Source organism: Dreissena polymorpha, chromosome 16 (assembly GCF_020536995.1).
Source record: "Dreissena polymorpha isolate Duluth1 chromosome 16, UMN_Dpol_1.0, whole genome shotgun sequence".
Lineage (NCBI taxonomy): Eukaryota > Metazoa > Mollusca > Bivalvia > Myida > Dreissenidae > Dreissena > Dreissena polymorpha.
In genome coordinates this window covers 19719129-19734352 of record NC_068370.1, presented here as the reverse complement: position 1 = coordinate 19734352, position 15224 = coordinate 19719129, and the positions used below count along the sequence as shown (strand labels likewise).

Here is a 15224-nt window from a genome sequence, read left to right as displayed (position 1 = left end):
TCTACCTCTTCTGCAGGTGAGTGACCTACAATCACACCCTGTTGTCTACCTCTTCTGCAGGTAAGTGACCTACAATCACACCCTGTTGTCTACCTCTTCTGCAGGTAAGTGACCTACAATCACACCCTGTTGTCTACAAATTCTGCAGGTAAGTGACCTACAATCACACCCTGTTGTCTACCTCTTCTACGGTAAGTGACCTACAATCACAGCCTGTTGTCTACCTCTTCTGCAGGTAAGTGACCTACAATCACACCCTGTTGTCTACCAATTCTGCACGTAAGTGACCTACAATCACACCCTGTTGTCTACCTCTTATGCAGGTAAGTGACCTACAATCACACCCTGTTGTCTACCTCTTCTGCAAGTAAGTGACCTACAATCACAGCCTGTTGTCTACCTCTTCTGCAGGTAAGTGACCTACAATCACAGCCTGTTGTCTACCTCTTCTGCAGGTAAGTGACCTACAATCACACCCTGTTGTCTACCAATTCTGCACGTAAGTGACCTACAATCACACCCTGTTGTCTACCTCTTATGCAGGTAAGTGACCTACAATCACACACTGTTGTCTACCAATTCTGCAGGTAAGTGACCCACAATCACACCCTTTTGTCTACCAATTCTGCAGGTAAGTGAACTACAATCACACCCTGTTGTCTACCTCTTCTGCAGGTAAGTGACCTACAATCACAGCCTGTTGTCTACCTCTTCTGCAGGTAAGTGACCTACAATCACAGCCTGTTGTCTACCTCTTCTGCAGGTAAGTGACCTACAATCACAGCCTGTTGTCTACCTCTTCTGCAGGTAAGTGACCCACAATCACACCCTTTTGTCTACCAATTCTGCAGGTAAGTGACCTACAATCACAGCCTGTTGTCTACCTCTTCTGCAGGTAAGTGACCTACAATCACAGCCTGTTGTCTACCAATTCCGCAGGTAAGTGACCTACAATCACAGCCTGTTGTCTACTAGCTAAAGAAACTTCAGCGTACAGTTTATATAGTATTGACAGACCTGTACGCTGAAGCTAACCCCGTATCGAAAGTCAACCAGAGTCGTAACATATTTATGTCACGCTATAAATCAAAGAAAGCTCATTTTCTTGGATACATTTCTACATATATTGGTGAATGAATATAAATTACTGCATCGAGGAATATTTTAAGGTTCAAATGTTTCAAATGCATCTTACAATAGATGAAATTAACTCTCATCAGTCTGAAATTCACAATTTTGACGCCATTGTCGCTTTGTCACGTGACGAGTTTTCATTTGGATACTTTCGGATAAACCTTGACATTTTATGCTGAAATTGTAAACATTACTTTCGTTTTCTGAAATCTATTATTTGTGATTAACAACTTACGTCTGGTGGATTATAAGACTGATTTCATTGTGAATCAGGTAGTTTTATATAATATTTACTTTGACTTTGTATTGACACTACAATTTGTTTACAAAATAAGCCAGAATAATTAAAATACCGGGAAATGTCATTCTGAATTTGAAAACACCTGAGCACATGGTTTGTTACTAAAAATAGAAATAACGTCATATGACCGTGTATCTCGGGAGATTCGCATTTCAAGAAAGTCTGTCAGATCGCTGTTTTTCTCGATATGTTAGAGCAGAATAGATACATTTTAAATGTTTAAGATAGTATTTTGTGAAAGAATATATCAGTTACATGTGAAAAATGTCAATCTTTCCAATTAAGTGGTTGATTTGGGCCAACAACTGCATTTAAAAGCTGTTTTGGACCGGTCTTTGTTAACTGTCAACTTTTCGGAAATTTCTGGTTGACTTTCCTAATGGGGTTGGTCCATAACTATAAAGTCGCGCCAGTAAAAAATCATAAAAAGCGACATTTAAAGTTATGGAAGCCAGAACTAGTTGTCTACCAATTCTGCAGGTAAGTGACCTACAATCATACCCTGTTGTCTACCAAATCTGCAGGTAAGTGAACTACAATCACACCCTGTTGTCTGACAATTCTGCAGGTAAGTGACCTACAATCACACACTGTTGTCTACCTCTTCTGCAGGTAAGTGAACTACAATCACAGCCTGTTGTCTACCAATTCTGCAGGTAAGTGACCTACAATCACACACTGTTGTCTACCAATTCTGCAGGTAAGTGACCAACAATCACACCCTGTTGTCTTAAACTCACTCGTCCATTGGTTGTTATAATTGCATCTGCACAGTGACCTATGAAACCGCAGACCTTTACACTTTACACTTCTGAAAATTTGCGTGTGTTTGTGTTTATTAAATTCTTAAACAAATTTAACGTCATAAATGGCCAGAATAATGTTTTTCAGTTGATGTATTAATGTTGGATTATGGGATATTTTTCCACATCAGACACAATCATCAATATGGTAGGGTTTACATGCATTTATTGGCGGATGACAGCACAGCAACAATAATTTATGAATAAATGAGCTCAGGACTTCTAACATTACTCCGTTTATTATCCAGTCTTGTTGCTTGGACCCTGTCATCCTTGTTATATTGGAGTTATATTGGAGTTACAGTGTATTAACAATACCTTGGTCAAGTTCGAATCGTTGACAAGTGCTTTTAAAAAGTAGGTTACCATGTTGAATCTTTAAACAAAATTGTTTGCTCCTCTAGAGACGATATTTATGACTCAATCTTGATGAAGATTGTTGACAATTGTTGTACCTTGAACTTGGTTGAGCACTTGTTGTCTCAATACTCCTGAATTCTTCAGGGGGCCTTGTGAATGGCAGGTAATGGAATTATTAAGATTGCTCAAAGTCAAGTGCTGTTTATATTTCAGTCTCCTCTATGATGAAGTCCAACTACAATGAGCCAAGCATGACGGCCATGTCTAATTCGTACTTCAAGCCTTCGTTGCAACCCCAGTCTATCTCTGCCATCACCAGTCTAGACATGGCTCCAGCCTTGCACAAGTTCATGGGTATGTCTTGTAGTACAGCAATCTCAGTTCTGATTCAAAACCAGTAAGCTTTGCCCTGTATGATTATATATATCAACATATTCTGAATGTTTTTAGCTGTTCGCTTGCGAACAACTAAGGTTAATACCACGTTTTGAAATCCCGATCCTCCAGGTACTAAAAACCTGATAACTTGCATGGCCACCAGGGGGCGAGGCATTTTTCCTTATATGGCTAAGTAAAAATGCATTAACACTCTAAAAGAAACATTTATTGTCCAATCTTCTGGTAAGAACATTTGTTTTCATGATATCTTAAATGAGTGCCAACAGGATTCTGGTCTGTGGAAAAACATGGCCGCTACGGGTTGGGGAATTTATCCTTATATAGTTAAACCTAGTTAGCACTCTAAAGGTTACATGTATAGTTCACTCTTCATGAAAGTCTGTCAGAACATTTGGTTCTAATGATATTTTGGGCTCCACAGACCAGGTCAGTTCCTTTGTATCTCAAGGAGAGCGAATTTGGGCCTTTCAGGCCCTCTTGTTTCTATTGTCATCAATTATCTTATTGTTAAGTTTACAATTTTTATATGGTTTTTACAAACAAAAGATTTGTAAAGGGAATTTCCATCATGAAATTCTTATCATAGTGTAATAGGTATTCAATATTCCAACGATATTTATTAAATGGTGATTGCAAATGTTTTTTTTATATTAACTGGTTCTCATAATACAATTGTCATCATAATTTTTATGCTTTCAAAAAGTCTAAAAGTTCACACACATCTTGACAATTTTTTTAGTTAAGGCACACTCTCAATAAATTTAAATCAGTTGTGTTTATTTGAAACTTGCGGATTGAAAAGCGATATCGTAAATTAATTGTGTCTAAATGTATGCAAAAGCGAACATCGCCAGTGTCTTCAGAGCTTTGATATTATTAAAAGACAACAAATTCATTTATATTCATAGGCTGTATTATACTTATCAGTACTGGGAATTTTCTAGAGCAAAAACATTGTCATTTGATTTGGGGATGTCTTTACTTTTGTCTAGTGGTGTAAGGCTAGGACTCTACGTCAAGATCTCGCTTGAGATTGCATATGGGATGGCTGGAGTCAAAGTCAAGATCACAGTTCAAATTGAAATATTGTTTTTGTGGCAAACCAGGAAAAGTATTTCAGCTGCTGCACTAAAATTTATGAATAGGATTTCAGGTACTGCACTGAAATCCATGAATATGTATGTTAAGACTTCACTTAAGATTGTGTGAGGGGTGGATTGGAACCTGGTCAAGGTTGCCATTTTTAGCTCATCTATTTTTTGAAAAAAAATTATGAGCTATTGTCATCACCTTGGCGTCGGCGTCCGGTTAAGTTTTGTGTTTAGGTCCACTTTTCTCAGAAAGTATCAATGCTATTGCATTCAAACTTGGTACACTTACTTACTATCATGAGGGGACTGGGCAGGCAAAGTTAGATAACTCTGGCCTGCATTTTGACAGAATTATGTGCCCTTTTTATACTTAGAAAATTGAAAATTTGGTTAAGTTTTGTGTTAAGGTCCATTTTATTCCTGAAGTATCAAAGCTATTGCTTTCATACTTGCAACACTTACTAACTATCATAAGGGGACTGTGCAGGCAAAGTTATGTAACTATGACTGGCATTTTGACAGAATTATGTGCCCTTTTAATACTTAGAAAATTAAAAATTTGGTTAAGTTTTGTGTTTAGGTCCATTTTATTCCTAAAGTATCAAAGCTATTGCTTTCATACTTGCAACACTTACTAACTATCTTAAGGGGGCTGTTCAGGCAAAGTTATGTAACTCTGACTGGCATTTTGACAGAATTATGGGCCCTGTATATTTAGAAATTGAAAATTTGATTTAAGTTTTGTGTTTTGGTCCACTTTACTCCTAAAATATCATAGATATTGCTTTCATACTTGGAACACTCGCAAACTATTATAAGGGGACAGTACAGGACAAGTTGCATAACTCTGGTTGTCTTTTTTGTCGGAATTATGGCCCTTTTTTTACTTAGTTACTTTGAATATATGGTTAAATTTTGTGTTTAGATCCACTTTACTTCTAAAGTAACAAGGCTATTGCTTTCAAACTTCAAATACTTTCATGCTATCATGAGGGTACTGTACATGGCAAGTTGAATTTTACCTTGACCTTTGAATGACCTTGACTCTCAAGGTCAAATTATTAAATTTTGCTAAAATTGCCATTACTTCTTTATTTATGATTAGATTTTATTGATACTTTGACATAACAACTCTTACCTGACATACCAAAAATTTTTTTTTTTTTTTTCATTTTTTTTAAGGATCATCTAATAAATGACTACACCCTCACACTATACCTCCCACCACCCCCCCCCCCCCATTTTTTTTTGAAACATGGTTAAAAAAAATAATATTATTTTATGTTTGAAATACTGTCCAACCATCCCACCCAAGAATACCCCCCCCCCCCCCAAAAAAAAAAATAATAATAGTTTTTTTTGCATTTTTTGCCCTATTTTTGGAATAAAATGTAATAAATGACACACACCCACACTATACACCCGTCTCGACCCCACCCCTCCCTCCTTTGTGATTGAAGTATTGAGATAGGTCCCTTCACCTTTAAAAGAAAAATAGATGAGCGGTCTGCACCCGCAAGGCGGCGCTCTTGTTTTGTCTTCACTATCACCTTTACATTTAGAAACTGAGGGCAATCATTAAACATATGCTCTTCTGTAGAGCCTCCACTGTACAGCTTCTGCTTCACAATTTCTTGGCAAGGCTATGTCTATATTTTTAGCTCACCTGAGCACAAGGTGCTCATTGTGAGCTTTTGTGATCGCCTTTTGTCCGTCGTCCGTCGTGCGGTGTCAATATTTTGTCTTTTGAACACTCTAGAGGCCACATTTATTGTCCAATCTTCATGACACTTGGTCAGAACATTTGCCCCATTGATACCTCGACTGAGTACAAAACTGGGTCATGCTGGGTCAAAAACTAGGTCACTAGGAAAAAAAAAAGAAAATCCTTGTGAACACTGTAGAAGTCACATTTGATGCCCAATCTTCATGTAACTTTGTCTAAATGATATGTTGGTTGAGTTTAAAAATGGTTCCAGTCCGTTGAAAAACATGGCCACCAGGGGGCGTATGTGGCAGTATTCCTTATATGGCTATAGAAAAACCTTGTGAACACTCTAGAAGTCACAATTTTTGCCCAATCATCACGAAACTTGGTCAAAACATTGGTTTCATTGATATCTCGGAGGAGTTCAAAAATGGTCCAGATCGGTGAAAAAACATGGCCGCCATGGGGTGGGGCAGTTTTCTCTATATTTCCTTATACGGCTATAGTAAAACCTTGTTAACACTCTGGAGGCCACATTTATTTTCCAATCTTCATGAAACTTGCTCAGAAGATTTGTCCCAATGATATCTTGGATGAGTTCAAAAATGGTAATATTTGCTTAAAAAACATGGCTGCCAAAGTGCGGGGCATTTTTCCTTATATGGCTATATATGGCTATAGTAAAATCTTGTTAACACTCTAGAGGCCACATTTATTGTCCAATCTTCATAAAACTTGGTCAGAAGATTCATCCCAATAATATCTTGGAAGAGTTTGAAAATGATTCCGGTTGGTAGAAAAACATGGCCGCCAGGTCACGGGTCATTTTTCCTTATATGGCTATAGTAAAACCTTGTTAACACTCTAGAGCCCACATTTATTGTCCAATCTTCATGAAATTTGGTCAGAAGATTTGTCTTATTGACATCTTGGATGAGTTCGAAAATGGTTACGTTTGCTTGAAAAACATGGCTGCCAAGGGGCAGGGAATTTTTCCTTATATGGCTATAGTAAAACCTTGTTAACACTCTAGAGGTCACATTTATTTTCTGATCATTATGAAATTTGGACAGAAGATTTGTCCCAATGATATCTTAGATGAGTTTTGGTTGCTTTAAAAACATGGCCACTAGGGGGCGGGGCTTTTTTTCTTAAATGGCTATATATTGCTATAGTAAAACCTTGTTAACACTCTAGAGGCCACATTTAATGCCCAATCTTCATGAAATTTGGTCAGAAGATTGGTCTCAATGATATCTTGGATGAGTTTGAAAATAATTATGTTTGCTTGAAAAACATGGCTTCCAAGGGGCGGGCATTTTTCCTTACATGGCTATAGTAAAATCTTGTTAACACTCTAGAGGCCACATTTACTGTCCAATCTTCATGAAACTTGGTCAGAAGATTCATCCCTATAATATCTTGGACAATTTCAAAAATGATGCCGGTAAGTTGAAAAACATGGCTGCCAGGGGGCGGGTCATTTTTCCTTATATGGCTATAGTAAAACCTTGTTAACACTCTACAGGCCACATTTATTTTCCGATCTTCATGAAACTTGGTCAGAAGATTTTCCCAATAATATTTTGTTATCTCAGGTGAGCGATTTTGGGCCTTTCAGCCCCTCTTGTTATATTTAAATTAAATATGAAAAAAAAGTTGTCATAGTGTTTTGAGAACAAGTTGTTAAGAAACTTATAATGGAGATATTTTATCTATAGGCCTTGCTTGCAATTGCATATGTGTTCAGTGTTGTCAAGGTAATGGTATCTGTAAGCAGTTTATCGCGAAAATAATTATTTTTTGTGACTTTAAATTTTCGGACCTACAGGTTTTCGCCCATAAATTATTGACTTTATTTTGTGAGAGTTTATTTAAAAATTCTATTCTACCAGAATTCTGCTGAATGTTGCACTTACCTGATAACAATTCTATCATATTTTGCAACCAAAGGTCATAAAACCTGGCAGTTGAATGCCTTAAATGGCATGGACCATAACATTTGTGTTATTGGGTAAATAACTATGTATAACGGTAATATATATATATATATATATATATATATATATATATATATATATATATATATATATATATATATACAGTCAATCTTGTGCTTGCGACTACTTGAATTAAGCGGCTTTTTTCTTATGTGACCACTTTAAATCCCGCCCGAGCGTTTTAACTATATTTTCTTATATTTGTTTTAAGCGTCTTTTGTCTTACGCGACCAGCGACCGCTGATTTTAGTGTATTTTGATGCCCGAGTCTTGAATTAAGCGACCGCTTTAAGGTAAAAGTGGTAAATTTGTTGACCGTTCAGGGGCAAATCAGTTTTGATTGTTTATCTAAGCCGATAGCATGAACGATTACACCTTTGTTTTGATTTCACACCAGTCATTTTCCTTTGTCTTGATGACCGGTTCTGACTTGTGTTAATGCTGACTGCGTATCAATTTTTGGTGTCAATTAATACAGTGAGGTATTGCCAACAGTCTACGGGTTAAAGAGTTTACTATCTGGGACATTAAGTGACAAATTTGATCGCCGATTTTATTGCAGAAACAATGCCCCGAAGCAACAAACATTTTCACAGTGTTCTCGAGAGGTGTAAAAAATAAACCATTAATCGGTAACATGTAGCGAAATCCGTTCATTAAAAAATGTAATTGTTATTATGCTAATTAGTTTGTGTTAGCAAATTTTCCAATCAGGCGTGTTTATTTACTTTTCAATCAAGGTGTTTTATTAATTTCCCTATGTACCATAATCGAGTCAGATATATATAAGCTTACATGCAGAAATTAAAATGTCAAAACGGAACGTATTAAAGTTAAATGAGAAAATTCGGGTATTGGGAGTGTCGAAGAGTAAAAGTGCACGTAAATTTAATCGCAAATGAGTCGGAAAAACCCATTCTCCGTGCAAACCATAAACATTGTATTTAGAATTAGAGAGAACAAATACAACTTATTTAAAGTAAAAAATTGTTTTATTCATTTTATTTATATTTAGATTCATTTGATTACAAAAGCAGAAATCGCTGTGTGAAAAGGAGATAATCCGATATCTGGATTTAAAATCAAAGGTCCACATTAATCACAAATGGCCTTTTTTTATTTAAAGACCATTTTAATAAGAGACCACTTTTGGTTACTCCCTTAAGTGGTCTCTAAATACAAGATTGAATGTATATATATATATTTGTATATTATTATATTATGTAATTTATACTATACTTTGTGGTATTCCGATATCAAATGCAGTATTTTAAGTGTGTCTCTTAAATCTCAAAAACCTGCATTGTTTTCTCTAAATATGCAGACACCTGTATTATATTAATTATTTGTAAGTGTCCGAAAAGAAAGAGTAATTAAGGGATTCCCTTTGTTTTGGAAGATGTTTTCTGCACGAAAATGTTTGTATTGCGAATGTATGGTTATTAAGCAGATCACTGGGCAAAAGAACTTAACATGATGAACATTATAATGCTTATAATATCTAGAAAACTAATGTATACTTAGGTGTCACAAACATTGAATAAGACATTCAAAAGTGCATTCAACAAGCACCATTTTTATACGCCCGTTTTTCAAAATGGCCGTATTATAAGATCACTCTTTGCGGGCGGTGTCCACAGCAGTGTCCCCTCTCTATTTCAAATAGTTTTCATCTAATCTTCACCAAACTTGGTCAGAAGTTGTATCTAGACAATATCTAGGTCAAGTTCGAATATGGGTCATGCCGGGTCAAAAACTAGGTCACAGGGTCACTTAGTGCATTTCAAGGATTTAGCATGGTGTCCGCTCTCAAATTGAAGTAGTTTTCATCTGAGCTATACCAATTTGGTCAGAAGTTGTGTCTAAATGATATCTAGGTCAAGTTCAAATATTGGTCATGTTGAGTAAAAAACTAGGGCACAAGGTCACTAAGTTCATTTTAAGCAATTAGCATGGTGTCCGCTCTCTAACTGAAGTTGTTATCCCCCGCCATAGGCAAAGAGATATTGTTTTGGCGTTGTTCATCCGTCTTTCCGTCCGTCCCGAGCCATATTTTGGAAGTGCTTTGGCGGATTTCATTGAAACTTGGCATGTCACAGTATATATATGGATAAGATGATGATGCACGCCAAATGGCATTGTCACCATCTGTTAATAAGGGAGTTATGGCCCTTTGTATCTTGAAAAAATGCTTTTTTGAGTGTCAAATATAACACTTTTGTGTCCAGAAGCATATTGGCGGGGGATATCAATTCAACGACTTTGCTTGTTCTTTCGATCTTCTCCAAATTTTGTCAGAAGTTGTATCTAGACAATTTCTAGGTCAATTTTAAATATTGGTCATGCCAGGTCAAAAACTATGTCACAGGGTTACTTAGTGCATTTCAAGGATTTAGCATGGTTTCAGCCCTCTTATTGAAGTAGTTTTCATCCAATCTTCACCAAATTTGGTCAGAAATTGTGTCTAAATGATATCTAGGTCAAGTTCAAGTATGAGTCAAGTTGTCCAAAACCTTCAAACGGGTGTATCTTGTGACAGTTTGGTACTCTTGTTTAAGACATTTAGTTGTTGTCTTGCATGTTTGTATAGTACCATATACCCCTTCCATGTAGATATTGTGTTGAACAGAAGAATCCGGTTTTTAGTGTGCCAAAGGTTAAGGTTAACAGTCAAATTACAAAATTGAACTCTTCATTTATCTTTTTTAGAGTTACACTCCTTTTCTCCAATATGTTTCTACTCTTTCTGACTGTATTACAATAGTCTCTTCTTTATTGTAGATTCTATGAAGCAACAATACATACAGTTTGTGCTACTTATGCAATCAACCGAGTATAAAGAAAATGTGGAGAATCTCATTGAAAAAGAACGGGTAGGTTATTTATTTTACACTGGAGGGGACTTATGTTTTGCGCTCTGTGCGTCTGTGAATCTGACTGTCACACTTTTCTGGATCCTGCGATAACTTTAAAAGTTCTTCATATTTTTTCATGTAACGTGAAACATGTATAGATGCCAATATGGACATTATGCACGTCATTTCATTTTGTTCTTTCGTCAAAAATTCTGGTTGCAAGGGCAACAAATAGACTAGAAAAACTGCTGAAAATGGTGGTTTTCTGGATCCTGCATAACTTTAAAAGTTCTTCATATTTTTTTCATGAAACTTGAAATATGGATAGATAGCAATATGGGCATTATGCACGTCATTTCATTTTGTTCCTACGTCAAAAATTCTGGTTGCTATGGCAACAAATATTTAAAAACATAAAGAAATTCTGACAATGGTGGAATTTCTGACAATGGTAGAGCCGGTAGGGGACATATATTGCTTGGCAATAGTCTTGTCAAATATAGGACCGTGTATTTTGTTCGAAGACCAAAAATATTATGACATTTCTGTGCCTCCTCAAGAACCTAGGCTGATGAAGGTGTTCTGAAAACCTGGAAAATGGTATGGCCATTATATAATTTATTTGCCATCACTTAACTGAACCTCTTAAGACTGAGTAGATTTCGCTCATACATTTGCTCATAAACAACCGTAAATGTAGGTCCTCAAGGAAGGAATTTTGTTGCAACTGATGTTGGCAAAATAAATGCCCTGTGACATTTTCATGCGTAAAGCATCTTGATATAGTGACGGTCCTGGTCGTCTATCAATCTTTCTGTTTTTCCAATCAATCTAAAAAGATACACAGATGTCTCAAGTCACATATGTATGCTTTTTAGCTCACCTGAGCACACACCTGAGCACAGCGTGCTCATGGTGAGCTATTGTGATCGCCTTTTGTCTGTCGTCCGTCTTGCTTTGTGCGTCCGTCTTTAACATTTGCCCTATGAACACTCTAGAGGCCACATTTATTGTCCGATCTTCATGAAACTTGGTCAGAACATTTGTCCCAATGATACCTCGACCGAGTTCGAAACTGGGTTATGCTGGGTCAAAAACTAGGTCACTAGGTAAAAAAAAAAAGAAAAACCTTGTAAACACTGTAGAAGTCACATTTGATGCCCAATCTTCATGTAAATTTGTCAAAATGTTTGTCTTAATGATATGTTGGTTGAGTTCAAAAATGGTTTCGGTCCATTGAAAAACATGGCTGCCAGGGGGCGGGGCAGTATTCCTTATATGGCTATAGAAAAACCTTGTAAACACTCTAGAAGTCACAATTTTTGCCCAATCATCATGAAACTTCGTCAAAACATTGGTTTCATTGATATCTCGGACGAGTTCGAAAATGGTCCAGATCGGTGAAAAAACATGGCCGCCAGGGGGCGGGGCAGTTTTCTCTATATGTATATAGTGAAAACATGTGAACACTCTAGAAGTCACATTTTTGGTCCAATCTTCATGACATTTGGTCAGAACATTTGTTTCCTGAATACGAAGGTTGAGTTCGAAAATGGTTTGGATCAGTAAAAAAACATGGCCGCCGGGGGGGGGGGGGTCTTTTTCCTTATATTTATAAAGTAAAAAAGCTTAAATTTGTGAACACTCTAGAAGTCATATTTTTTGCCTAATCATCATGAAATTTGGTCAAAACATTGGTTATGTGGATATCTCGTGAGTTTGAAAATAGTCGTGAACATTTGAAAAACATGGCCGCCAGGGGGTGGGGCAGTGTTCTCTATATGTTACTGTATATATATATATATATATAGTGAAAACATGTGAACAGTCTATAAGAAACATTTGTTTCCTTGATACGACGGTTGAGTTCAAAAATGGTTCGGACCGGTAAAAATACATGGCCATCAGGGGGGGGGTCTTTTTCCTTATATTTGTATAGTAAAAAAGCTTGTGAACACTCTAGAAGTCACATTTTTTTGTCCAATCATCATGAAACTTGGTCAAAACATTGGTTTTATGGATATCTTGTTATGATATCTAGGCCGAGTTCCTTTATGGTTGCGGTCTGTTGAAAAACATGGCTTTAAATGGCTTTATAGTGTAACCTTGTTTACACTCTACTATGAAATTATCGATGTACACGTTGAATGAAATTTATGCATATTATGATATTCATGATCTTCATGCAGTCATGTGAATATTAATTCTGCCGTTAAGATGTACAGTTAAATTGCCAAAAAAAAATTAATTATTTTTGTTCCTTTCTGAAGATGATTATTATGTTTATGATTGGTTGGGGATGAAGTGCAACAAACATATTTTTGACATCTTAAAACCCTTTAAATAATCTCAAAATTTTAAGTAGTAATATTGATTTCACAGAAAATTACTTAGGGGAGAAACAATTGTATATAACAGTTTATAGAGTCAGGCCCCTAATTCCTGTGCTGGCCACTTTTTACACATTTTGTGGCATGTAATTTAATGACCACAGACCAATGAAATAACCATTAGCCACAGCAGGTACCTCATTATCTCTGATAGTTGCTTGATGCCTAACCCCTTGTTTACAGCCCTTTGCATTGAAAAGCATGGAACAGCAATTGCTATACAGTGGTATCAATATAGAGATAAACACATAAATACATCTGTCTGGCATTTATTTCGTATAAAAATCAGCATGCTGACTGCATAAAAAGAACAAATTACAACTTTGAAGCAAGCTCTTGAAATAGCAAAATTTTGTACTTATATATTTCCAAGAAAGGTTTATACAATATATATAAATTTAATGGGTGCGATATTTCATATTTCTTAGCTTTAAGTACAGTGATGCCTGATTGAACTTACTCAATATGGCTATTATTTAACTTATAACTATCACAAAGTCCCAGTGTATATTATGAATATCAAGAAGTAAAAATAAAGATATGTACAGTAAAAATATCCTTTACAGCTTAGGCAACAACTGTTGTCAAAATTAAATTATATTGATCAATAAAAAATAGATCGAAATATTCTCCAACTTTACTGTTAAACATTCATTGACAAAAAACTATCGTGTCTACATGTACACATATCATATTACAGATATACTTTGTTCAAGAATTAAAAAGATAGAGAAAATGTACTTAAAACCAACTATTTGCGATACTTATGATATCAAATGCAGCTTATATTTGAGAATAATTTTCACAATTAAAATGCATTTTAGTTTTGCATTGGTTGTAAATAAAGAGTAGAAGCGTAGAGGAATTGTTTACAAACAACACTTACAAATGTGAATAATTAACAAAAATTAACTCTTAAATGAAGTATGAAATTTCATTTTAAATCATAAATACAGATTGATATACAAATGTCATGTAGGCCTACATGGATGATATGTGAAATACAGTATTATGTGAAAGTCAGAAATACCATTATTCTAATTAATTTTATATTCAGATGTCATGTATGATATGTGAAATACAGTGTTACTTGAAAATCAGAGTATCATTGTTCTAAATAACTTTAAATGCAAAAACAGTGAAAACGTATTTTAATAATAGAGCACACTAAGTCTGTACTACCGCCTGTCTGCTCAGCACTCGTCCTCTTTTGAAGATTTTACACTAAATAATCGAACTATAAAGCGCAAGTTAAGTATGTACGCCTGTCTGTATGAAGTATTTTTATTATTTTGAACTCCACCTTCCCAGAATAGTTTAGTTCCTTTGGGTCTCAGGTGAGCGCCTTAGGGCCCATGGCCCTCTTGTTTGCTAACCTGAGCAAAATGTGCTCATGGGGAGCTTTCATGATCGCCTAATGTTGTATGAGAAGTGTTAATATTTACCTTGTAAAATTATTGTCCTATTTTCCTAAAAGATCAATTGAGAAGTTCTAGTAGATACATGTATTTTCAAACTCATTTACATTATTATAACCAAATTTGATATATTATAACAATTCCTCATATTGTATTTTAATTATGCAAAAACTATTTCCATCTAATAATCTATTTAAAAAAAAACAAAATGTAACTGGTCATACCTTTTAATATCCAAAGATGCTGAGATCTCAAAGCAGCACAACAATTTGTGAAACAAGAGATGTGTTTGTCAGAAACACAATGCCCCCTAATGCGCCGCTTTGATTTTTTTTTTTACCTTTGACCTTGAAGGATGACCTTGACCTTGCATGTGTCGGTCCGTCCGTCAGTCCGTCGGTCCATCCACCAAATGGTTTCCGGATGATAACTCAAGAACGCTTAGGCCTAGCATCATGAAACTTCACAGGTACATTGATCATAACTGGCAGATGACCCCTATTGATTTTTAGGTCACTATGTCAAAGGTCAAGGTCACAGTCAAGGCCACGTTTGGGGGGGCATATGCCTCCGACCTTGGAACACTTGTTATATATTGTTTTGCACATGTTAGTCCGTCCGTCGGTCTGTCATCCGTCGATCCGTCCACCAAATGGTTTCCGGATGATAACTCAAGAACGCTTAGGCCTAGGATCATGAAACTTCACAGGTACATTGATCATAACTGGCAGATGACCCCTATTGAATTTTAGGTCACTATGTAAA

General features: G+C 36.0%; 1 protein-coding gene across 3 annotated transcripts in view; it reads left to right on the top strand.

The window, feature by feature from the left end:
• LOC127862911 (histone-lysine N-methyltransferase, H3 lysine-79 specific-like) overlaps positions 1-15224 on the top strand; it is a 164598-nt gene that overhangs the window by 123864 nt on the left and 25510 nt on the right. For all 3 annotated transcript variants that reach the window (XM_052402184.1, XM_052402186.1, XM_052402185.1), the window contains exons 18-19: positions 2812-2952; positions 10578-10669. In XM_052402184.1, the coding sequence (XP_052258144.1) occupies positions 2812-2952; positions 10578-10669 (233 nt within the window). The remainder of the gene's footprint in view (positions 1-2811; positions 2953-10577; positions 10670-15224) is intronic.